This window comes from Telmatherina bonti, assembly GCF_933228915.1.
Source record: "Telmatherina bonti genome assembly, chromosome: 13".
In the NCBI taxonomy this organism is placed as follows: domain Eukaryota; kingdom Metazoa; phylum Chordata; class Actinopteri; order Atheriniformes; family Telmatherinidae; genus Telmatherina; species Telmatherina bonti.
This window is the reverse complement of record NC_136611.1, coordinates 13,648,499-13,675,937: the sequence shown is the minus strand read 5'-3', so window position 1 is coordinate 13,675,937 and position 27,439 is coordinate 13,648,499. Positions and strand designations below refer to the sequence as shown.

The following is a 27,439-nucleotide window of genomic DNA, read 5'->3' as shown; positions in this document are numbered from 1 at the left end:
CACAAAAAGCTAAAGTAGATGCTGAATAACTTAGAGGCGAGCAGCAAGAAGAGGCAAAAAGCAGAAAATACTTGCATATGCATAAGGTATGTGACAGATATAAAACTTTCTAAAGAGGAATGAGAAAAGGGGATTTATATGGGAACAGATAGAAAAAAGTAAAACCAGTTTCAAGTAGGCAATGTGGTTACAAAAAAGCTACAAATCCACTGCTGGCCTTGGAATATCTTGATTTCTTTCTCCCATTTTTGTTGCCACATTATTCATCTAAAATGTTTCAGATTTGTGGAATTGCAATCCATGACTCATTCAAGGGAAAAGTCATGCAAAAGTTCATTGTCAGACCAGAAGAGAGGAGGAACAGGCAAAAGCAGTGCAACAAAGATGGGAAGAACTAAGGCAAAGAGACAAGATGCAGTTACTTGGACTGATCCATGGCTATCTTCTTGATCTTCATACAGTAGTCAGGACAGATGGATGAGATGGACAGACGGTCAAATGAGTGGTACTGTGCCCTGGAGTTGGAAGGGACATGAAGAGAGATGAGAGATGGATGAACAAATAAATAACTACCTGGGTGTGTGTAATGCTTGGACTGAGACATGAAGATGGGACAGGTATAGAAGATGACTTGAGGGGAATGTAGAAAAAAATGACTGATTAACCTTCAGGTGGAGAAAAGGTATCTGAGGAAGTGGGAAAACACTGTGCGAGTTAGAGAACAGCAACACAATGGATGTTCAGCCTCCCATGATGATGCAGGACCACATGGTAGAAAATACACCATAAAGAAGCTCAGAATACTAAGTTTTTGTATCTCTGCCTCTGTGTATGCACATACAGTGTGAGGCCCATAGTCTTTAAAAGACTTAGCATTCCATGAAGCATCCAGGCTTCATGCATCATTGAGGATGAAGCCATTGAAGAAGTTGCTGAACCCTGTGGTTGATCATATATTTATTATTAAACATATGATCTTTAACACCAATTTCACATTCAAATGTGCTTGAGTTCTGTTTTTCTTGTTATTTGGCAGCTCTATTTAAAGTAAAATAACACAATACAGGAGTTGCATTTGGGTTGTAATCCATTGTGCCTGAAGAGCCAAAGTAGTATCTAATGTTCATGGGCAGATGTTACTTCTGATTTCAGAGGCCAAAGTGATTATGGCCAAAACATTAAACTTGAAGCTTCAAAAAGTGACTCCACAAACCAGTGTGTGATGCCACATTGACCACATCCATCTATTTTGGACAGGCAGTGATGCAGTTGTATGGATCAATTGTGCAGAAAGATGTTAAGAAGCAATTGTGGAAATAACTGGGGCAGTTTTTCAGCCCATATAAATAACAGAAAATTGATTAGCATTTGAGCCAAAAGGGAACGTTAAAAGGTCACTTGATTTACTTTGATTCTTCAAAAGACTCCGCATTCAGCAGCTGATGGGATGTTTTGCAACACAGTACTTTTTTTCATTTCTTTAGGATTTAGAGTCCATTCTGCTTTCTATGGTTGTTTTGTTAGATTTGGGCATTAAATTGCACAAGATTAGAGTTAATACAAAACTATTAACAATTGGGACTATTTGGGGTACAACCAAACACGACTTTTCTGTTACAACACTTAATTTTTAAATGCAGTACTTAACTATTTTGTTAGCTATTTTTGGTTCATACAATGTCCTTCTATAGTTTCTTTACTAAACTCAACATTATATGTAGTTCATTTGTGGTCAGACAGAAAGAGGGTTACTTGTATGCTTTAAGAGTGTGATCCAATGGGCTAGAGGACCTTTAGAGGCAAACAATAGTTTCTTTTAGCACAACACTTCTGTGGTCATCCTCTGGGGATGATCAATGTCTGTACAAATGAGTATGCTCCTCCACAGTTTTTGAGATGTTTTAGTCTGGACTGACCCTACCTTAGGCCATGTCACTAGCATGACTGAAAAACACCAATAATATTAGACAACATTTTAGCACAATATGTACACATTTAACCTTGGCCTTGGGCAGAGAAATAGGCTAAGTCTTTCCAGTTATAAAACCTGGGTTAAGTGACTGTGGAAGGAATATGAATACACTATTCTTATGCAGCCAGAATCCTAATGAGAGAGAGAGGGAAAGAGAGAGAGATGAGTTTCATCTGAAAACAGTGTATCCCTATGAAAGTGCCAAAAACTTTGAGCATCTGTTCTATGGGTCACAGCTTGCATGTAATTCATCCATTGTGCATTTAACCTTGTGGAAAGACAAGAAATCTGCCTGCCAAGTGCAAACAATCACTAACCATTGACTCCACCATTAATAAATGTTTTCTGAAAAAGAAAGAAGGGGGATGATGTTACAAAAACACTTTACAAATTTAAATTTAAGGCATACGTATTGGTAAAGACATCAAATCTAAACTAAAACAGCTAAAATCATGGTAAACAGATTTTTTTGTTTTGCAGTTTGTCAGCCATTTGTGTTTATGAATGCATTTTAGAAGTTTCAAGACCTGATAGGTATGGAAGAGAATGGCTTCTTGTAGATGTCAGCCAGTTTGTCCATGACCACAGATGCAGTAGTGAAGATCCTGTAAGTGTGCAGGAAGGTGTTGAGGAAGTCAATGGAGAGGAAGCGCAGGTCGGTCAGCCTCTCCAGAAGCCGCTCCACGCTCGCATAACGGATCTGGGGGACCTTGCAGGAGTTGAGTGTCTTGCTGAAGCAAATGTCAACATCATCTTTATGGAGGCGCACATCGGATCTAATGGATACACACGTACACACATACACATACACAAAACCATGCATGGGTGACTGCTGGGCTGCTAAGCAAGAATAAGGTTATAATTATAGCTAAAATTAAAAAAAAGTAGTTTGACATAAAAAGACAAGCCAAGTAATAAAGAAGTGACTACTGAGCCTGCATATTTAAAGGTATTTGCACAAATTATAGAAAAAAAGCATAGCAGGTAACACTCAGTGTTAGTAATGCTGCAATGTTTTTACCCATGTGTATGGAGAGAAATTAGTCTCAAAATAGTCTTAAACTGATATTCCATAGCATATGAAGATAATTACATCATGCATGAGTCAGCACCAGGATCTCAAATAATTTGAACACAAAACTCCACACTTCACTGCTAAACTGGCCATAATATTTTAGCTAAAGGTGTCCACTTTCATAGATTTTTGAAAATCTTTCTGGACATACACAAGACTCCACAAATTGTCCAAAATAAAGAAACATATCAGCTCCATTTCTTATATCTATATGTAACCGGCACGCAAAAAGGAAGCTTAAGGTCCCTTCAGAGTTGCCGTACACATGCAGCTTGCTCAAAACGCTGCTATTTATATTGAGAGGAGACCATGTGATCATGTCAGGCCTGCGCTTGCTGCTCAGCACTGACATCCCATTAGTTTTAGGACATCATGTAAGATTTTGTCACTTGTTTATGAAGCTTTATATAGTTTGGATCTATCCTACTTGTCAAAGATGCAACCCCAACATGATCCTGTTAGAGCTCTGAGGTCTAGGTGGTTTTATATTCCAGGCTCAAATCCAGGACTGAACAGAACCTTTAAGTGGCCGCTTCTAAAATGTGGAATAGTTTGCTTTTTCACATTTGAGTAATCAGGATATTTCTGATTTTAAGTTATTACTAGAAGATGCTAATTTAGCATCTATCATGCCTTCTACTTGTACTGTGAGCTCTTTCCAGACAGTAAAACTCACTGCTTCTTTTTTTTTTGTTTCTTTTTTCTTTCTCTCTTTTTTCTTTCTTTCTTTTCCTTTCTTCCTCCAAAAATGTCTGCACATTTCTTTGATAAATTAGCCATGGTGTATGTTCAAACAGCTGGTCTGCTGGTGTCCACTGTACACAGATATCCACCGTGCAGACATCCACTTTCTCAGCCTCGGGACACTGCTGGACAGATTAATAAATGGCACTTTGCCATTTTACATAGTGCTTCATTAAGACCCACTTCTTTGCACTGGCTTTTAAACATAGTTGAACTTGATATTTATTTGAATTTTTAACCTTTTATTTCTGTTTTGTTTTATTGTTTGTAGTATTCCATCTTGCAGTACTTTAGATAAATGGGGTTCTTGTAAATGTTCTATGTAAGAAAACTTGATCTTCACATCTTTCTATGTTTAATGCATTTTCTTTTGAGACTGGGCTCAACGATTATTTGTGATGATTTTGAAACTAATTCATCTCCATACAAGTATGGCTTTAACATCTATTTTGCAACAGGTGCGTGGCATGAAGAGATGGGTGTTTTTCTTCACTAGCACAAAAATACTTACTTTATCATGTGAGGCACAGTAACTTTTGAGTTTTCCTCAAATACACTGGTCATCAAGCCATTACAACGGATATTATCTATGCACTACAGAGACAGAGAGGAGAGATGGCTAATTAGAGAAGTGAAAAAATAAGAACATGAACTGCAAAAAAGAAGATTTTCAAGATCACTGAAAATCTAATGTTGGTCAGGCTAACCACATTTAAAAAACAAAACAAACATGTTCAAGTTTTAATATTCTAGATTTACTGAGATAATCATTAAACTTCGGTACTTTTTTATTTAAAACAAATGTAAAGACCTGCTTTGAAACTGTTTCAAAAAGTTTAGTTTGTAAGGAACTGACATGAAAAACAGGCCATTTAAAGCTGTCATTGTATTTTTCTGTCTGACATGAATAAATTCAGGGTGACAGGCTGTTTGTGAAGTACCAAGGCAGTGAGCTGAACTTGGCCCTGGGGACCTGCACCACACTGTGTTTACTTATCACTAAGCTCTTTCTACACCTAGTGGAAACTGGCTCAAGCTATTTGAAAGTTATTGTTATTCTGCGTTTGCCTGGGTGTGTGTGTTGGTGTGATGGTTTTTGTATTACTTGGCTGATATCACTGGTCCACGCAGCCTTCTCCTGCCGTGATGGTGCCAGCAGCACCACAGTAAACGAAGGTAAGTCTGATGGTTCTACAACCAACTTAAAGTCCAATTGGCCAAAGACTTGTCCACCAGCTTTGGCTGTATTACAGACGAAAAAAGAAAGATCAATTAAGAAATTTAATGGGAAAAAAAGACTAGATTGAGCTTTTACACAAACAGAAGAGAAAAAGGGGTTTATTAAGCAGATCTTCTATCTTCATCTATGTAACCCTGAGGTATCCAAATGCATGTAATTATCTTACTTCTTATATCTGTGTGTGTTGCTGACAGTCTCACCAACTGTAAAATTATCTTCAAGGTGGGGGGGAGGGGTGATTAAATGCTAATGGGTCTTTAATGTTAAAAGATCAAAACCTGACATTTAAAGTGAAGTCATTTTTGGACATTTATTTTTTGACACCTAATTAACCTCCATCAGCTGTGAATGGTCTAAATGAGCCAATAATAGCTTTCCATGTGTCGACAAGGTGGACACACCGTTTTATTGATGAGATAAACTTACACTCCTCATCATTGGCATCAGGTTCCTCTATAAGTGTGCAGTCAATAAGGGACAAAACTCCACCTTGCTGCATGAAAAAAAGAAATTATATGCAGAAAAAAATTACTCAAAAGAAATTTCTCTCTAAAGCATTTTGATACACAACACAAGTAACAATGTTGTCACCTTAAGAAGATGTAGTTTTCCCCCAGAGCTGCGAGTGCAAACAAGGAAGTGTTTGGTAAAGAGAAAACACTGCCTTTCTCCTTCTTTCTTCAGAGACAGAGACCCCAGACGGACTTTGCTTAGTTTCCCTCGTTCCACTGATGGCAGCTGGATCAGAGAGCCTGTGGAGCAGGTGGCGACATGGGATTACCTCATGGTTCACTAAACTGACATTAAGCTAGGAACTGTGTATACGAACATTTCCGATGGTACAAATACGACTATAACATTCCTGTGCATGTCTGAACCCCTGCACATGTGCATTAGGTGCGTTCATCCTGCAGAGCAATAAGATTTAAAAGGAATTTATAGACACAGACAGGTTTAGAGGCGGGATTTTGTCACTTTTTTATGGATTAAAAGTTTTACAGGGAATATGGGTAAGTAGAAGACATGCACTGTCAAACCTTCTGCCAGGATTTAATCCTCTGATATATGACTCAACCACAGAAAGAAAATCACAGCTTTTTCTCCTGTGTAAGGTAACTATGTATGTGTTTAACTTACCCAACTTAACCAAGAACCACAACTTTAAAACTACTGATAAGTGAAGTATATTGATTATCTTGGTACAGTCAAGTGTTCAGCTGGGAAACATCAGGTCGACACATTTATGTGGGTGGTACGTTGGCATATAGCCATTGTTCTGGACCAGTGGAAATGGCACTCTTCAAAGGCAAAACCCCAACAATGTGCTGCACCACACAGCAAAAAATGTACATGGATTTCTATACTTCAAAGATCTGGATTTGTAAAATGTGGTGGATTTAATCCCAATCTTAGAAGGAAAACCTACTAACACACAGGCTCAGCTGCCAGCTTCCTGGTGTCAGCCCACATTTTCATGACTGTTTTGGCAAAGCAAGGCAGCCTAAGGATAATATTACACAGACAGATTCAGTGTTGTAGCTGGAATTAGGACTTGTCATTGTCACACCTAAAAACTGACTTCTTCCATTTTACCAATATTGCCTACATGAGATGCATCCTTTCTCATCCTGATACCAAAAACATGTCAATTTTTTATATTATCTACACTAGACTACTCTCCTGCTATTTTGGCTGGTTGTTAAAATACCTCCCTCAGTATATTCCAGATGATTGGATATTCTGCTGCTAGAGCTCTGACTGGATATTTCAGGAGCGATCACATTCCCCATTTTGATTTCCCTTCACTGGTTCCCAATTAAGTCCAGACTACAGTTTAAAATTTTCATCATTACATTTAAAGCTTTAAATTGCCTCTATTCCTGTTATATAAAATATCTTCTGGTTGCCCACAATTTATTCCAAGCTCTTCATTCACGAGCTGCTGGTTTACTTAGAATCGCTGGATGCGGAATGGGAGGTAGGGCTTTCAGTTTTCAGGCTACTTGATAGTGAAAACAGCTACAAGTATCTGTCTGAAACACTGACAGCTTGTCTGTCTTAAGGCTAGAAAGGGAGTATTTACAAATTTTGTCCTATTTCATACATCTAAACAGTTTTGTTTTTTTTATCACAGATTTGAAATATTTTCCAATTATCCTAAATGATAAAAAAAATGACCAGTTTGATCATTTATCTTACCATTAAGCATTTTTATTCTTTTAAAATAAGTTGTATGTTTTTAGTTCAGTGTACTTTGTGTTTTAATTATTATACGCTAAAGTGAATGTTGCAGCAGATTATGGTGAAATTTGGTTTAAAGAGCGTTGTTGCACAGTAAGAACGCTAAAATCAGTGCTGCAAACTCATAGAAAAATTTAGTTACTAACTGTTGCACGAGGTCTAATGCAAATAGAATATAAGTTTATGTAGAAGAGTTGAGATAACAGTGAACAGGAGTTAACTAAGCAATTATAGATTTGGTGCAACTTCTTTCTAATAGTGCAGCCTAAAGCTAATCGCTGGCAACCATTAATGAATATCATTATAAAACAAGTGCATGTAGTGGTATTCTGAGGGCTTTAAGAAACTGCAGCATATTTATGAGATTTTATTTAGCAAAACTGATTTGACGCTTTCTTTCTAACTTCTAATCAAATAAAAAGTGACTTGTTGCTAAAAAGTCAGTCTTTTCACTTTTTTGCACAAGTTGATTCTGGCAGAAAAACTCTGATCGCAGAACCTCAATTTAACTGTGGGGGCTGACAGACGTCGACCAATAAAAACTCACCCTGCCTGACGAAAGTCTGGCTGGTGTCCAGCAGAATATCACAGCCTTCAACAATCATCCTCTCTATGGCCAGATTCTTGCGGATGTTTTCTGTGTCGCTCACCTCGTCATGCATTACTCTGGACACACACAGACACACAACAAGTTATTCTGGCATTCGCTATCAAGATGTTTGAGAAAACTAACAATTCTGACACATACCTGGACAATTCCTCTAATTTGGATTTGGCAAACTCCAGGCTCTTACGCTCCACATGCTCATGAGGTGTGTGTGCCAGTAATTCATGTAGGGTGATGATGTATCGAGGAATCTATTTTTTTTAATGAAAAAAAATAAAGAAGTTTACACAGACAAAAGATTCAGGCAAAAACTGACATAGAAATACTGCCTTCCACTGGGTTCTAATATTTTTGTGAACTGGTGGTTGAGTGGTGCCTATGATCTACCTGGAACATGGGGTATGTGAGGAAGGTCTCTAGCATCCTTCCCTCACAAGCAGCGTTAGACTCATACTGTTTCAGCAGCTTGTCAAAGTCTCTGTTCTGCTTACAGTTGGCCAAAACCTGCAGGCTGTACTGATGGTTACGAACAAACTCCTGATAGATGTTTAACATCGGCAGCAGGATGTCAAACAGGTCAGCTAGAAAACAAAAACATAATATTTATGAAAGCAGCATATTACTCATTTGAGGATGACACCCTATAAAAAAATCTGTATATCCTGCCAAAAATATTTGGTTTTAATAGAAAAGCTTGTTGACAATATGAACCACTGCAGGTGCATCTTTAAGGTTACACATTCACTGATATTTATTGGACTTCCTTTGGGGGATTTGAACATTTGCTACGGATGTTTTAATGGACTTTTTGCCATTTATATTGCCAATCTTTTAGCCATGACGCAACCTCTTCTGTGTGCCTTTATTAAGAGTGTCTCATGTAATTCTTCCTCCAGTGCATCTTTCTTCTCAGGTTTAGACTTCTGTGCTTTTTATTTTACCTTTACTATAAGTGTTTCTTCTTATTGTAGCTCTGCCCTTCTATCAGTGAATTCAGAAGGGGAAGATGAAAAAAAAAAAAATTTAATAATAATAGCCGTGATTTCATGTATGTCTGCTCCAAAGTAGTGGGTCAGATTAAAAGACATAAGGTCATGGAAAAAAATTTGGTTAAGGTTTCGGCAAATGAAAACATAAGCAATGCCCATTTTCCTAATAAGCAAACATACAATTATTTGGTTTCGGGGAGTATTTTTGGGGAGTGGCACCTTATCGGGTTTTTTTTTTTTCTTTTCCTCTATTTGCTGTTTTTTTGACAGGTGTAAATCCTCAGTTGGGTATAAATGCCAAATTCCTGCAGTTTTATTGATGAGCAATGTACTCCCTTTTTGAAAAACAGTGTGACGTTTGAAGTCAAACTAAAATGCTAACAAGGCAACCAAACATCTGTCCGAAAGAAAGGAGTCTGTCTCTAGGTGATGCTTATCTGTTGATGGGGGGCTTTTGTCTCAGCAGGTGAAATAGTGGGATGCCTTTTAGTCTGGATGCTCACTGAATGTCATGACAATGAGTCTGCAGGTTGCAGACTGAGATAGGAAAATAAATAGGGGGAGTGTGACATCAACAATGACGTCTGAATGAGACTATCTAGAAGAGGAGAACCACCGTAAACCTGACCACGATGTTACAGAATGGATTCAGAGAGTGTGAGCAGAGAGGATATTTATGTTTTTAGTGCCTTATATAAGGTCAAGTCACAGCTTACCCAACACGAGAGTGGGCCAGTTGGCTATCCTCGCTTTCAGGCCTTGATGAAAAATCTCATGAAGGAACATGATGGTCTCACTGAAGACACATTGGCCAGAAGATATTTTAAAATGTTTGCCTTTTTTTTCTCCTTCTCTTTTGTAATACCCAATTGTGTTTTGCTTTGTGCATCTTTTTAACAAATGACATTTCAGGCATTTACTTAAAAGCAAAGACGAAGAATGCTTTTTTTCCCCCTCCATCACGTAAATACATTTTCTCAGACTCATAAACACACACCTGTTGAGGAAGATGCTGCTCACATCATCGTGGCTAATGGGGGGCTTCTTAGAGCTGGCAGCCATCCTCAAAGGTCGGAGGAAACAGTTGACCAGAATATAGAGCTGGTGGACGTACCTGTCATCGTAGACACATGACATGCCAGCAGAGACACTCACTGTATTAGTTGGAATAACACATGTATGATCAATCATGAAGGCAATATCAATTTTTTTTTTTTTTTTTTAACCTGTCCTGTCCAGCATCTCAGCATACAGAACAGCAATATGCGTGCCATATTTTTGCCAGACAGATTTGCTCTGTCAAGGGAGACATCTCATGTAAATAGCTGCCCTTGATAATCTGAATATTTTTATTATTATGATAATTAGGCAATATCAATTTTAATGTTCTTGTAATATTACAATTATAATTATTGAATTTTCATAGTTTCTCATTTTGAAGTTGTTAGAGCTATGGGTAATAATAGTTTTGCCCAAATGCACTGTATGTACACTGAAGATCTTGGTTTACATTGAGATATGAAGAGGATCATCCTGTATTATAGATATAAAGCACCAAACTTTAAAGTAATACACTCAGACTGATAAATAAATAATGCAAGTTACAGTGTTTACAGAAAAAGTCACTATTGAGAAGTATTGTAAATAGTTCAGCATCTTATGATCAAGGAGCAGTGTGTAACTAAATATTTAAAAGACTTTGATTGGTCTGTGTAAGTCCAAAAAAACCCTGAAAATGAATTAGTTTGAAGAGTTGCTGGTAAAATGCAGCCCATTTGCACCAGACCAGCAGGTTATAACATGCCATAACCCACATCATGTTCATTTAAAAAAAACTCAGTGACAACTTAAATAAAAAAAAAAAAAATACAGTTTTCTTATTATTATAGCCATGTAAATAGTTTGAAAGTCCTCTGACTGGAAGCTCGGTGGATCAGTTCCTGGCTTTCCCTTAAGCTGAACTCCAACCTGGCCCCACATGTGCTCACTGGGGAGTGAATGTTGTGTGATAGTTAAAAACTGTACAGAAACCATAGAAGTGCTGTATGAATGTGAGCTTAAGTGGGTGTATTGATTGGTCAGTTCTAGTACATCATTACATAGCTGCAGTCTATTTACCACTGTATTAATAGGGATAAACTAATAAAGTTTTTTTAATTCTGAATTGTTTGTTTCGCCTCCAGTTTTTAGGATCTTCTGAATATTTTTTACTCTTAATATTGTTTTACCCACACACATCTAGCTGCCATTTTTTTAACAATAATTTACGACAGGTTAATATTAATAAACCCCACAAGGTGCTGTTAAGAAACCTCCCCAAGATCTTCTACATTAATATACTTTATTGTATTCCAGCTTCATGTTATTGTTAATAATCACAGCTTAACTTGTTCCATTTAAAAAACAGCAGGAGTGCTGGATGATCTCAATTACACTTGGTTCTCCTTCAGCCAGTTTGACTGATTTATACCTATCTAATTAAATCCAATAAAAATTAAATTACATCCACACTGCTACCAAATCACAGCGCTTCATCAGAATTAAAAAAAAAATCATATAGATCTAATATTTCCATAGTGAGATAACAGGTCTGTCACGACACTTTGCCACAGTGTGGATTGCCGCTCTGGGCAATATGTATTTACATACTCTGTCTCTGCCTCCACCATGTTGAAGACAATCTGGTTCCTCTTCCTCATACTCTCAGCATGGGGAGAGCAAATGTAGTCCTGCACAATGATCTTCCACTTCCTGCGACAGAGCCAACCTCGCATGAAACTCTGCACCTGAGAAGAAATAGTACAGCATACGCGCAGAAAAATTGCTTGGACAGGAGTCAAAACATCTACTATTATCAGTAAATAAGACATCATTGTGTGATATTGATTCAGTTACCTTTTTGATCTTTTTGATATCAGGATCTTCGTTTTCATGGTAAACATGATAAGGCCTCATCCGCTCCTTAGTTTTGTTCAGAGCTACAATCTTGTCAGACAACACAGGACATTTAGGTTCAAATATGGAAAAAGTGTCACTCAAAACAATTTCACTTCCTTTAACCACGCAAGGAGCACCTTAACACCTTTTATTTAGCTCCTCTGTCAGTACGGAATTTTCTGTTAATTATATTTCAGATATACTGTGATGTCACTTAAACAGAAACCAGGTAGCCCCCTTTTCTTAAAACACTCAACACTAAAGATGATCATAAAACAATTATTTGCAGCTTTACTGAAATGAGTCGGTTGCAAAAATCCAACAGTGACAGAAAAAACTGCTTATTGTCTGAGTCGGACATTAAAAAATTATTTTTTCTGTATGAAAATGTATTCTTTCAAGGCTTTTTTGAAGGGGGTGATTGGATGTTTGGAAAAAAGAATCCAATAAATAAATTACCTAATCATGATTGATGATGTATATATGTATATATATATGTATATATATGTATATATATATATATATATATATATATATATATATATATATATATATATATACAGCTTTATATTGCATTACTGTGATCGGATTTTACAGATGTCTCTTTGGTAATTAAAATCCAAAACAATCCTGGTTTTCAGGCATAAAATAAGCTGATGTCTAACTAATTTCAACTTTAAAACCCAGAAGTATTTTCAAATAAAATAACTACAAATCTGGAAAAAATCACAGTGCAACAAAACAAACACCACTCCAGCTACCAGTCTCGGTATTGAATATTCATTCAGAGTGCACATGTTCATTGAATTATTGGTGTGTTGATAATAATCAGACTTCCTTATTAACAAACTGCTGCCTTCATTCAGAAAGAGAGAGGAGGAGGAGGAGGAGGGTGGCAGGGGTAAGCAAATTAAGGCTTCCATCACAGCATAATGCTGCCATGTTGTGAATGGATCCATGGAAAGGGTTATTTCTGTTTAATGGTGTCACATTTTATGATATTTTTGGAGCCTTGAGCCAAAAACAGAAGACAAAGTTAATGTCAACTGAGGAAAGACAATAACTGTGATGATCAACCTCTTCAGGGGTCTAGCACAGTATCATCTTAACCTGTTTGTTTTTTTTTACTTTCACATGTCTTTATAGTGTCCCTTCTCAGTTTAAAGCATGAAATATGAAGCCAAAGTCATTTTCAAGGCGCGCGTCTTCACCCTCATTTTTATCTTCACTTGTGCTACCATGCAAATGGCCAGTCTGCCGAGGGCTGACAGTTACAGTGGCTAGTTGGTTTAATTAATCAACATGCAGCAATACGCACAACAAACAAACACAAGTATGTTTTAATGAGACGGATCAACAATTGCACACCAGCTCTGAAAGTCTTATCCTGTTTTCAAGAGCAGTTCCATCACACAGGCCAATGTTTCCTCGTGGAAAATTACTTTTGTTAGCATTTTTATTTTCAGACGGGCTTACCGTATCCTTCCAATGAGATATTATCCCACAGTGGAGTGGGGAAAAATATTCACCACACTTGTTGCTCCATGGGAGACTTACAGCAAGCCTTTTGTTTCAACCCACAGGACAAAATTGCATTAGCAAACTAAGAATTTCTACAAGCGATTATTGACTCAAATGAGCAGAGACAGAATTGGAAACGACAGAGGAGGTGAGATTTATGGAGATGTTAACAGCTACCCCATTGAGCAAATAGCATCCCCTAAGAACAACTGGTGCTCTGACCAGAATGCCAGTGCAATCAAGTCGCTGTACATTAAGAACATCTCTATGCCACAGTTCGGTCATTTCTGTGTATGTCAGCACAGGGTGCATGTGGCAAATTCTGGCAAGTTGTTTAATCAAATATTTTCTTCTTTTGTTCTTGTATGTAAATTGGTTCAGTTTGATAGAGCTCAAATTAAGTCATTTAAATTAAAGATATGACAAAAATCAGCAGTGCCCAAGTCCTTAACACATACTATCCTGCAACTTTTACAGTAGATGCGCCCCGTAATCCAACACACCTGGATAAAATGGCTGAATTCCCTGATACATATGTCCTTCAGCTCTGCAGAGGCAGAGTAACGAGTCATTCACCTGATGCAGGTGTCTTGGTAAAGAGTTGTATCTAAATGTTGTAAGGTAGTAGAACTCATTGACCAGACTTGTACAGTCAGTGTGAAGGTGTTTCTGTGTTAAGGACATTCTGTCCCGTATTGTAAAGTGTTGCAGTTCTTTCAAAAAATACAGAAACACTAAATGTACAAGCAAAATCACTTAACTCATTAAATTCCCCATGCCATAGTTGTGTTATCAGGCTGGAAAATATTAGTTTAAATTTACTCAGATCAATAACTTCACTCACAAAAAAGAAATATAATGACATTTTAACAGAGCTATCGCTCTAACAAGTAATTAGCATATCAAATATCACATCTTCATTTATAAGAATTGCTTTAATGATAAAAAGAAAAGAAAAAAGTGCTATGCATTCTAGGAAACTACATGTGTTAGGCTCTGTATGTGTCTAGATTCATTTTCAGATTTTAACATTCCCCTAAAGAACTGACAAGTTCCAGCCTTAATTTTGCGCTTTTCATCCCTACCTGCGCTGTCATGGGTGCTGAGGTCTGCTGACCTGTTACATGTCGTTACATGTCGCCTGTACAATGCTGGTTTTTAAACCATATCATTAGATCTGACCTCAGTAGGAGAGTTGCTTTTGTTTTGTATGTTATGGTACTATGTTTTAATTACATCTCATTCATATTTCTTTAATATATTGAACTAGTTTTGGAGTTTTAACATGTTATTTAATGTGTTTTTCTATTGTGATCATTCATACCTATTTATATTGTTAGTTGTGTTACATGCAGAAAGTCTGCTTTACTTGTGCAACAATTGATTTCCACTAATGCACATTATAAACGAATCATACTCTGACAAGACAACTTTAACAACTGATGAAACAACACTGTGAAGATGGTATAAGATGATCTGAGTTAGCATTCCTAGCCTTTCAGCTCACTGATGTCCAGAGTCAAAGTAGTACTGGACCATGTATCTTCAGAAAAACAGTGCTACTGATTTAATTTATGTAAACTGATAGATATATGCCGTTTGTCTAACTAGGAACAAATGAAGGATAATTATTTCTGATTAACACTGCTGTAAGACTTTGCTGTTTTACAGTGCAGTGATGGCAGTACAGATAAGCATGGTTGTTTGTGAGGAGGCTGATGGACTGTCTTTACTGAACGCTGGGCCTCTCCTCCTACACTCAGGGTTGACTGAGCACCGTTCGCACCCACTTCTTCACTGCCATAAACACAGCCCTGAGAAATCCCACACACAATGCATACCAATAGGTATGCGAATATATATGTATATATATATATATATATATATGTATATATATATATATATATATATATATATATATATATATATATATATATATATATATATATATATATATATATATATATATATATATATATAGGTATATACATATGCTTCTTTGTGTGATTCATGGCAGGAGAGTAATCACAGAGCTGTGTGGGCAGGCTGTTGAGTGACTGAATATAGAAATCTGAAAAAAACTTTAAAAAAGAACAAAAATAAATTTAATAAATACAGGTTTATGAAATCTGTTATTGTTATGTTTAGTAGTAGCACTGAGACAACTACTGGAAGACCATGATCTTCGAGTATTTCCTAAGTCTTGTTGGGCCATGTAAGCTGTTTGGGTGTCAGTTGTCAAAATATACTTTTATGTTTTCAGAACAGTGTAGTTATATTCTAATACATTAATGTTTTCCTCTTTTTTCTAATTTTCCACTTCCTGCCCATAGTAGGTAAGAGTAGGTTGGAGTTAAGAATCCAAATTTAATACAAAGAAGCACGTTTATGTAAAGTATGTAGCATATTTCACACATAAAAGCAACTGAGCTTACATAATATACAACATTTGAAAGAAACACAAACTATGAAACAAATAAAATCATATTAAAACTTGTTTAAAACGTGTAAAAATCATGAAAAAATATATAAGACTTCAGTCAGTTTTGATGAGACTTTTCTGTTTCTCATTAGATTAGTAAAATCTAATTTTCTCTCCTTTGTATTTTGTGAAAGTCTGTAGTTTCTGTTTTACAAAATTCTTTAAAGTGTGAATACATTTTTTAATGGTAAGAAACTTGAATCAAGTGAAGAAAAGGTCATTTCTGGCTTGAACTCAGGTCTGTGGTTGAATATTGGTGAAACAATATTTGCCAAAATGACCTTCAGATTAAAAAAAAAACAAAACTTGAGGAATCACCTTTTAGATCTATGCAGATTTTATTGGTATGAATAGGTACAGATATGTGTGATTTACCTCAGACTTGAGCCTCTCAATCTCTGTGTTCTGGTCCTCCAGCTGAGTGCGGAGCTGATTGGAAGCCACCTTCTCAGTCTCCACAATTTGTACAAGGTGGATGTATTTCTGCCTCAGTACCTCTCGTTCAATGATGATGTCAGAATAACTAAAAGCAGCACAAGTATGAGCATAAATTGACAAAAAAAATCATGCCAAAATTTTAGCAATATGAAGTATAAATAGTAGCCCCAAGAAAACAGCTTATTTTTACAGTTTGGTGCTGCATGTCATAGAAAAATGATGGATTAAAAACAAAAACTAAACCACATAATGCAATAACAGACAAATTAGTTCCCCAAATGGACAATTCAAGCTGGTGGCAGCAGAAAGTTCATTGTTTTAGATTTATATGTTGGAGTAAACTTCACAGCATACATGAAGTGAATAATTTGCTTTGTTCTCCTTCATTTAATTTTCCCCTTGATGATAACTGCATATATGAGGGTATACAACTGATCCTAATTTTTGTCCTTTTAGCTTCCAGTGACATTATGGTCATTAATTTCTACCCTTTACCACAGTAATCCACAAATCAATTGGTGGGCTTTAAGTGGATACATCCACCTTTTATGAATGGTGCTTGATTTACTCAAAACTTGCTGTGAGTGCATGTTATTTGTCATGCTGTGTAAGATATGTGAACTTTATCAATGTAAACTGATTTTCATGCACAACTGACATGAAATGAGAAAAAAAAAATTTTTTTAATACAAATTAGACATTTAATATCAACAATATGAACTGTCACCCTAAATCAAATTAATACACTGCAATTAAAGGCAATGATACATTTCCTTTTCATGCAGAGGAACAAGGAAGCATAATTTATGGCTAACAACTCATGCCTTTTGGAAATACCCTTTATATAACGTGCTTGGTATACCTCGCCTGCTGGATGGCCTCCACCCATTCGTCACATTCGTTTTCCTCCTCCGTACGCAATTCCAGAGGTTTCTGTCCATCATGACCAAACACAATGAGGAAATAGTGCTGAAAGGACAAATAAAGAGAAATAAGTTGTTTATAATCGTGACTCTGAGACCAAACACTAAATCCACGAGTCATATCTCACATTAGAAAAAGAATTTTTGCAACCCTGCTCAGTTCTAAGATGAATACTTTTTGCTTTCCAGGCTATTTTCTCCACAGATTCATTTCATGTACTAATTCTATAAAGCAGGCAGGATGCAAAGACAGAGAGGAAGGCAAGATGAGTAAAAGCTGGTGGCTCAACACAGTCATTTGCTCCCTGAAATAAAACATCAAGCCTTGTCTGAGCCTCCCCTCTCCACCAGCCTATTATCATCATCAATTAGCCGGCTCTCTGTTACTCTTGTCTCCATCTATCACATTTCCATCAGTGTCTCTTAGTATCCTGATGAATTTCCTTGCAAATCTGCCTTTGAAACACTGTGGTACACAGATGCATTGCCAACACATGTCAGTGAAAAAAGACACACCTAGTGCAGAGCATGCACACATGACATATTATGTGAATTGATAGAGGCTTTTATTCAAATGGTCCTGTCCTGGGGCACTGGGTTACCAGAAGAGATGCTATTTTTAGTCAAGGAAAACAGAGAAGACTGAACTCTGTGTGGACTTTCTGTTCTACTTGTCTCTTCGTTTCATATACCCAGCTTTTTCCCTCTCCCCCTCTCTTTGCACTTCACCTATTATCCCACTCCACCTCCACTGCCCCACTCAAACAGCATTTTCACTTCTCTTGTTGTTGAAACCCTCTCCTCCTCCTCCTCTTCCTCCTCCTCTACATCCCTTCATACTTTCATCTCTTTGTATCTCTCTCAGTAAGGATTCAGTGAACCAAATGAAGTCCAGAGGAGAGACGTTTGCCCTGCAGGAGGATGGGTAGGCTGCAGTGCCTGCAGTGGGAACGGGCTAGGGGACTGAGGACAGATTATTGGAACACACACTCAAAGACCCTCCTCCATCTCCATCCTCCTATTCCCGCTTTTTATGGATCTGTCATTTTGATTCACGCCTTGGCTGCATTTTACTACATCACGAACAATCTGCGCTCTAACAGTCTTTGACAGGAAGAGAAGTAGTGAGGGAAGAGGGAGCTGTTAATATTTCTTAACCGAGCACATATTCCTAAATTGTGTCACCACCTAACAAGATAACATTTCCATGGCAACACAACATCTGATGCTTCAGCTGTGTTTTGCACTTCCATTTTCTGCTTTTTGGTGCTGCCTCTATTCATTTACTGCTTTTATAGATCCATCCCGCAATCATTGGTGAAAGAAGAAAAGGGCTTCAAATAGAATGATAATATTTTACTGATGCGGATTTAAAAGCTCAAGATGCATAATCTGAGTCTACGTTATCAGCACATTGGGATTTACATATTTTATCCACAAATATATATTCCTTATAATCAGGTTGCTTTAGACTCTTAGCAAAGTAAATACATGCATACATTTCCACATTTTGTTGGTATTAAATACCCTGAATCACAAAAAAGCTCTTTGCATTGTATGACAGTATTGAGGATGAATAATAATTGTAATTTCTTTCACTCAGTTTTGTACCCAAACCTATTTTTAAGTGACAGTACTGACAACAATTTTATAAAACTTACAAAACCCTTATATGAATAATGCTTTTTCACTCAATTTTATGGAGAAAATGGTTTTAAATATGAGAAGTAAAAGTACATGCTTTGAAAGCAGGACATATGTATCTGTAGCAATACTCACTTAAATACAATAAAATTTTAAAGTATTCTGTTCAATGAATAATTTACTGATTTCAAGTTCCCATATTCCTTGTATCATTCACACACACATGAATGCAGATGCAGGTGAAATGGCTGGTTGGAAGAGACATTGCAGCATACTTGCAAAGGCAGCATCATAAAGCTGCAGCTAGATTGCTATCAGTTGCTTCATTATCACGCAGTTTGGAAATGTTTGGGTGTTAAAAAATTTAAATTAGCAGTTAAACAGATGAGTTATTTGGATGTGGTGCTCTGCTCACATCGATTCGAGACTAAACATGTTAGAAACATACCACACACACCTTTTATTGTCCTAGTTGGATCAGCACTTCTCACGCTCTAAATGCAGATGATTGGGTGGTCATTTATTCAGACACCACTGAGTCCATTGCATTGTTAAAAAAGTTTCATTTTACTTTTATTTATGTAGTTCCAATTACCAGCACAAAAAAACAAAACAATCAAAACAAAACAATTATCTACAGGCATTTTACATGAGAGAAACCTAACAGGCAGGTACTTACTGACTAAAACTAAAAATAACTTCTTAACTTTAAACCTCTGGCAAAACTTGACTCTGGGAGGGTGGCCATGTTCCTTTACTTGTTTATGTGAAGAGACAGAAAGAAAAAGACAGCACAATTTTTCTAGCTTGCACCATTCATAATGAGTACTACAAAGACAAAACCTATGAAAAAAATGCACAAATGACTGAATATTGTAAAGAGGTCAAAGTATGTTTCATAGTATCAACAAGGATGGAAAAAATAATTAAAGAGATTCAGTGCTTTGATGAGAAAGACTTATTGTACACACAATCTTGTTTGCACAGAATGTAATACCTTTAGGCACAGGCACAAGTAGCTAGTAGAGTGAGTGTACAGTACACGAGTAAAGTTTCCATCCAAAGCATCTCTGTTTCATATGTTACTTAACGTAACATAATGTTGTGACTCTTTGCCCTGAATTCCTCTTGGAAAATGCTGACCAGTCCTCCCACTTTTACCTGCTGCTTTAACATGTGTCAGAGTTGTTATATTTCTATATAATTAATGACTATTTTGACTTATCTTGTTTTATCCTTTTACATTTATATTCTACCATTCTATACATTCCTTACAGCAGTACTGCTCCAAATGCCCCAGGCAAACATTAAAGTTTAATGTTATCATTGCACCCCTTGCAGAAGATTCTGCATCATGGTCCCCCCCAAAGCATTGCAGTGTCAACTACGTAATACTGCACTATACCCTCATTAACTGACCTGGAGTTTCTCTTAATGGCAGAGAATTAGTTGCTCCTGCAGAGGCTGTAAATACAGGAAAAGTGTAAGAGAGTACATAAAATTCTATCCAAAAATGCTCATCGGATAAAAAAATAAATATTTAAAAGCAGAGACGACAGAATCACTGTTGGGATCCACCGACTATTATCGACCAGAATAGCCACTAATGATGCAATACTGCTGTCTGCTTTGGTAGCTCCACCGATTAGTGACCAAACTGTGCAGTACAGTACCACAGATGGACCTTGTGCTGACTGAATCTCACGCTCAGCCTCTACAAGCGACAGGCATTTTGTTGCTTTGATGTTATTGACATCAATACAAAGCAGCATGAAAGCTAAGCTGGTGTTAAAAGATATGATCCAAATTGAAGCTAAATGGAAATACATTTAGAAAACGAGCCAACAGTCACAAAGCCCAATGGGTTCTTGGATCTTAAAAACATGTGTAGCCATGCACATATTATATAACATTTTTTAATGCATGCAATACAGTGAAGGAACTTTTCATTCACTTTACATTATCTTTAAAACAAAGCGAGGCAATTCTATTTGTATGGTGCAATTCAACAACAAGGTAATTCAAAGTGCTATAAAAACCTATAAAGTATTTAAAAACACAGAAAAGGCTCCAACACTACAGGCTCTAATCCTAAATATATTATTCTGTCAAGGATGTGTTTACAAAGTAGCTTTTCATCAACCTAAACACAAAGCATACACAGTTTGCCTGATTGGTCACAGGAATGTTGGATAAAGCTATGCTTAAAAATTACATGAGGTTTGAGCAATCACAGTGAAGTGACAGCAAATCACTTTGTACATGATGGGAGGTCTTACATAGAAATCAGCTTCTGATCTGTTGGGTGTGCCAACTAAATTGTTTTGAAATATATATAAGAATATTTCATTATTTGGGTAAGTACCAACATAATTTAGCAATGTTTTGGGGTGCATACATTTAAGCTTGCCTGCATGTTGCCCATATGACTCCTAAGTACAAGAATCAAGCATTGTGTGCCAGTTAAAGTTGAGGATATATCAAAAACAACTTACAATTTCTGTAGCAGTAATGTTAGTGGTTCAAATTTGGTGTGACACTGTAAGTAACATCTCAATGACTTTAAAATAAAACCTTTAATATCTTACAAAGATGGTATCCTAAAAGTGCCATCTTCTACCAAGGCTAATGGCAAAATACACAATTTACTTCATAGACTGATTATTTACCCACCCACCACACTTCCATCAAGTCTTAGAACTGAGGTAAAAACAGGAAAACAGGACTAACAACATGAAATGAAAATTAAGCATAAATCAGGCTATTTGTCTGATACTTGTCTACTTTATGTTCCCAGAGTCACACGAAGAGGCAAAGTTTGTTTTTTATGTCCCTCGTGTGTAGAGCAAACTCCCAGAAAACTGCGGGTCTCCTGAAACTCTACTGCTTTGAATTAGAGTTTAAAAAATGTTTTATAAGTCACTGCCTTATATCAAAACAGCTGTTAATCTCACAAACTGCATTTTATATATTCCTGAATTCGGGTGTAACAGAAAATGTATCTGTATATGAATTTTTTGGTATGGAACGCTTGGTACAGAACAGGGACTGAACAGTGTGGTTTAATTCAGCCACCTGCTAGGGGATTACGGTTAGCGACATTTTCAAGAAGAGACCAAAGCTTGAAGACCCTTTCCTATCAATAAAAACATCCTGTTTACACGAAAGTTAAGCAGTTTTATGTTTTGTATTTGTTCCCCAACTGCACCAAAAAAAAACAAAACAAAAAAAACAAAAAACATCTCTTTAAAACCAAGGCTTACTGAACCATGATTTTGTCATCACATCCCTAACTTTATCTCATTCTGTTTTAGTTTTTACTTAACTTTCCTTAATTTCTTTTTAAAGTTTGTTTTTTAATGCTTCCTCTGCACTACACTGTAATGATATTAACAGTAATCTTACGTTTAAAGTACTTTGAATTGTCTTGTACAAAAATGTGCTATACAAATAAACTTGCCCTGCCGAGAGAAAACAGTCAATGCAAGTCATTACAAAGTTGCTCTTTATAGTTACCTCCATCCGATGCTGAAATATTTCTCACCTGCATGACACTGCTGAGTCACTGATGTTTGATTAGTTTAAAATAATGTGACTAATGTGCCATGACCTTCAGAAACACTAATTCTTTCTCTAAAGGAACACCAGTGGAAGATTATGAACACATATAGAAGGCAGCAACCTTTTTCCCTATTGTCAAAACATCAAATGCACAAACACCTCTTGCAAGAAAGACAATGTAGTTTAGTTTGACCTGATTGTACCAAGGTGAGGCTTCTCTGGTGGCTCAGTGCATTTCTAACTCACAGTATGGTTTTACTTTTTAACTAATCAGCAGTCTGAAATTCAGCTAAATGAATGGAATCCAATATCTCAATAATATAGACTGAAAAGAGTCATATTTCCAAATTGAAGTAAAAATTGTATGTCCTATCTGGTTTTAGGTTGTGTGTTTTGCAAGAATATAGTAGCAACAACCACAAAGGTTGTTTTAACTTCATTAAATTGAACTAATGTAAAACCAGCGCTTGCTTGGTAGCAACTGGGATGGACCTCATACATCCCACGACCCAGTACTGGAATAAAGTGTGTGGATGACAGATGGCTGTATGGATGGATCATATATTAGTAAGTACTTAGGAAGAACACTTAGTGGTAGAAGGGTACATTTTAGGAGCATGTGAGTGAAAGTTAATCAGCTCTAAATTGTCAGTGAATTTGATTAAAAGGAAAAACTATATGAAAGATTTCATGGTTCAGGTTTTGTCTCTGTGGATTCATACAAGTTGATTAAAATGCCGAAACACAAACTCATTAACAAGGTACCACAACACAGTGTGAAATGTGTTTCCACCTTTGCACTGTCACAGCAAAGAAGGGCCGACTCTATTGCAAGGTGATAATTAGCTTCATCGAGAAATGCAATAGAGAGCACAACATATATAAGATCACTAAAGAAATGGATAGAAACTGTTGTCTGGATTTTCTATGTGTGCTAGGGGGAGTGATGGAATATATACACCACGTGTAAGGGAAGGAAAAGAGAAAATAAATAACAAAAGAGGCCCACGCTGTGATTGTGAGCGATTATTAAGAGATAATCTCCAACCACCTGTTGTTGGCAGATCTCACGGTGAAACACAAACACAAACCCTCTCAAATTGAATTTTAAGGAATTTATGGCTCCATAATCACAACAAACATCAATAACTCAAGTTTGAAGAGACTCCAGAGAATAAATGAAAATATTGAACTTGAAAAAGCCAAAGCATAAAAGAGACATTGGGTGATTTTAGATATCAATGATAGATTGTGACTGGTAATACTATCAGGTATATTAAGTGCTCATAATGACCTACACAACTAGGTTATAAATCCCTTGTATGCAGTAAAGAAACAATAAGTCTTTATAAGGGGTTGATTCTGTCAGCAAAATCATTAGAGTCATTACTGAGAAGACATTTTGCAGAGATAAAAAGAAGAGATTAGGGTGCAGTGTTTCCACAAATCCATCTTCAGGATAAGACTCCCAATCTGTCTCTCTTCTCTTCATGTTCCTTTCATTTTTCAGTTCCTGTTGCGCTCCCACAGGGGCAATCATGGGCTGAATGAAGCCTCATAAAATGCTCCAAGGACAAGAGCAAAACAAACAAACTGGAATGAAAACCTTGCAAACTCAGTAATACACGTTTTGACTTTCTTCCAGCACTGTCATCCGTTTAAGTGGATAGAACAAAATTGTCTCCTGTCTTAAAGAATCAGCTTGTCATATCAAACAAAGCATTTCTATTTCATTCTTGCCATGATAAAATTAATTTACATACAAAGCTGAGGGCATTATACGCTTTCCCAACACCTTTAAAGCTCACAAACACATGAGATCTTGTTTATGACGACATGGTGATGATTATTGTAGCATCGTCAGTTTAGCATTAAGAAAGTTCAGCGGTTTGAACCTCACTTGGAAACATAATGTCTGAAGTTCATATGTTGTCCCTTTGCCAGTGTGAGTTTTATCAGGATGCTTCAGCTTCTGCCCAAAATCCAAAGACACACATTTTAGATTAGATGGTGATTCAGAATTGATTTGATAAGCTTGAGCACTGTTATCTTGTTCTCTGTGAGAGAGACACCAGTTTCACCTGGGATACAATCCAGCCCCTCAAACCCAATGAGGAAAAAGCAGCTGTGGAAGGATGAATATTTACGACTGCAAAAAGAAAGAAGTACTTTAAAAAAAAAATGTGCTACAGTTTTCCTGGAGCCATTTCTGGTTGCCATGCAACGATACGCTGAGGAGTCCAGAAATAGTCTCACACATACTTGAAAAACCTCTAAAAGTGTGAACTGAAATTTTAGCATCTGAAAAACATTTTAAAAGCCTGTTTGGAAATGATAGGAAATCACTTGTTCGGTCATAGTTCAAAGATTGAGACTAGTGTGAATTAGGGCTGGTTGTTTGGACGATAGAAAATGTCTTTCGTTTCATATGAGGCATTATTGTTTACACCATGATAAGGTGCTTTACTGCAGCATTTTACTTCAAGATTCGCTTTACGGCATGGACGCTGTAATAGATAAACAGGGAGAAAAACTGTAACAGATATTTTTCAGAGCAGGGTAATTCACTAGAAATGACCTGCCAACCAAAACTGATGAGTTTGTTCATAAAAGAGGGGACATTTTTGTTGCATGGATGCAGTTGGGATATTTAAAAAAAAGACGTGGAACCGACAACATACTAGCTCACAGTCTCAACAATGGACTCCGACACAACTACCGATAACTCATTTTATCGCCTGCGCAAGAATCAAGATAAAGAATACAGAATAAAAAATAGAGTCAACGAGCAAAAGTCGCTAAAGTGGCGTCAAATGGTGGCGAAAGCGCTCATAATAAACTCCAGATGGTTCCACCATGGTTCCCGCAGATGGAAGGAGATCACTGCTTCTGTTGCCAAGCACATCTGACAAATAACTGATGACTGACACAAAATAACACTGATAACAATTTTATATTGTTATGTATATCGCTGTGGGGATATAAATTATCTATATAATGATATGAGATTTTGGTCATATTGCCCAGCCCTAGTGGTAATGTATGGTTTGTTTGGACTTGTTGACCCAAACTGACCAAACAAAACTTAGTTGAAAGGAATATGTTTAAGTGTATTCTATCTACTTAATAAAAACTGCAGTCCTATGGTATTGCAAAGAAAATGCAAACCTCCCTCCAAAAGAAGCACCATGGTTATACCACCACTGAATTCTGCTAATAAAACCAGTTAATTTGAGAAACACTGAACCAATATTCTACTCTTTATATATTGCCCTCCATTTTCATCACCTCCTCTAGAGTCTGAGGTCAATTCTCTCTTTCTGGCACACACACACACACACACACACATACACACACCACATCACTCCCCCACCCAATGCCCTAATAGTTATGATGCTGTGTACATTAAAATCATTTGCTAATCTCATTAGACACTTTTTCTCATCATAAACAAAGAAAACTAATTAAATACTAAAAATTTGAGGTTTTTTTTTTAAAAATTGGAAAAAAATATTTTCAAAAATCAGCACAAGGTAATATTAGTCTTTGCGTGGCATCCCCTCTTATATTAGCAAGACTGTAAACCAAAAAAACAATAGGAAAACAGTTGCTGGACTTTTACAAGAGGCATGTTGTCTCATTCTTGTTTAATCGGATATGGGATGCAATTTTCTCTACAGTTCTGGCTCATCTTGACATAATTTCCATTTTACGATGGGCGATCTGGACTGCAGAAGCTTCCTGACCTCTGCCGGATAGTCGACATCCTTTTCACAGACCAGAAGATGCAACATGCATGATTTTAAGAGAAAATTTCAAATTTCAGTTTGCCTGGCAGCAAAAAAGTTTTCTACTTTGCTTTATTCTATGTTAAATAGGTTTTGTCTCAGAGAAAACGGCAGCATGTCTGAACCATGATCATATATGTCTCCTTCTTTCATATAATAGATCTTTAACCTACATTCATGGATGGGTGAATGTTCTATACCACAACCTCTGGAGGTTTCTTTGAATGCAGGAGCTACAGATATGTGTGATGGTGAGCGTCACACATATCTGGCATGAGTTTCTTGTCTTTTAGTCATTAAAATGCAATTGTCATTTTCTGTAGAAGAAAGCATGTTTAATTTCCAATATGTTGTAATGTGTCTTCATTTCCACCGTTCCAGTATTATTTATGTATTAAACAGCAGTTTTCCACTATAAGGCAGCTGGAAGTCAGGGTAGCTACGTGCTTTGTCTGTATTCCTAATTTCTTTACACAGGTTAGAAAAAGAAATGCTTAAAATAATTTGTATAATGTAGTTTTCTGGCTGCCAGAATGGCTTCGACAACAGAGACCTCAGAACTTTCAAAAACACCAGATGGCCCTGGAAGGTCACCAATGAGGTGCTCAGAGCCCACACATGCCAGCCCAGAGCATCTGGCCTGGCCGTGCAACGTCGGACCCGGTGGTTTGGTCACGTACTCCGCCTTCCCTCTGACCACCCGACAAGAGCCATCTCCCAGTTCAATCTCCAGGCTGCCGGGTGGAAACAGCCAGGAGGCAAACCCCGCATTGGTGACTGGTTGCAGGTGACCTCCGACAGCACGGAGTTACCTTGGAAATGCAGAGCAGCTGGCTCAAGACCGCCAACATTGGAAAAAACTGGTTGACCTTGTCGGCTCAACACACAGGGGTGGGACGCCCCCTCCCTCGCAGGAGCCCTACATACATAGATAGTTATAAGAAAGAAGTCTACAGTTAGAGGTCTTGTAGCGTTTCCATCTGTTTTCTCTGAGAGAAAACCAGGGTAGAATTAAATAAACTTTCAAGACCAAAACAAAGTATTCATGCAGTTTTACACATTTATAGTGTTGGAAAACGGATTAAAACAGAATAATCACGGTAACTGTAAAATTGTGATTATCTCTTTGACAATAACTGTTACCAGAAAATCTGATTTTTAGTCATGCAGAGTGCTCATACTGATTTATGTATTCTTCATCTTTCCAGTTATGTATTTGGTTTAGTGTAAGCCAAAGTTTTTATTTCTCTCATTTGATTAACAGAGACTTTTAAAGT

The 27,439-nt window shown here is 37.0% G+C and overlaps 1 protein-coding gene across 1 annotated transcript in view; it reads right to left on the bottom strand.

Moving 5' to 3' along the window:
• Positions 1-27,439, bottom strand: part of LOC306764255 (ras-specific guanine nucleotide-releasing factor 2) — a gene marked incomplete at both ends in the record, with an annotated part of 48,096 nt that overhangs the window by 12,511 nt on the left and 8,146 nt on the right. The window contains 14 exons of the mRNA XM_079251343.1: positions 2,500-2,748; positions 4,303-4,385; positions 4,897-5,033; positions 5,458-5,524; positions 5,623-5,783; positions 7,820-7,938; positions 8,021-8,130; positions 8,267-8,460; positions 9,585-9,664; positions 9,866-9,982; positions 11,518-11,654; positions 11,764-11,853; positions 16,184-16,331; positions 17,109-17,215. Coding sequence (XP_079107469.1) covers positions 2,500-2,748; positions 4,303-4,385; positions 4,897-5,033; positions 5,458-5,524; positions 5,623-5,783; positions 7,820-7,938; positions 8,021-8,130; positions 8,267-8,460; positions 9,585-9,664; positions 9,866-9,982; positions 11,518-11,654; positions 11,764-11,853; positions 16,184-16,331; positions 17,109-17,215 — 1,799 coding nt within the window. The remainder of the gene's footprint in view (positions 1-2,499; positions 2,749-4,302; positions 4,386-4,896; positions 5,034-5,457; positions 5,525-5,622; positions 5,784-7,819; positions 7,939-8,020; positions 8,131-8,266; positions 8,461-9,584; positions 9,665-9,865; positions 9,983-11,517; positions 11,655-11,763; positions 11,854-16,183; positions 16,332-17,108; positions 17,216-27,439) is intronic.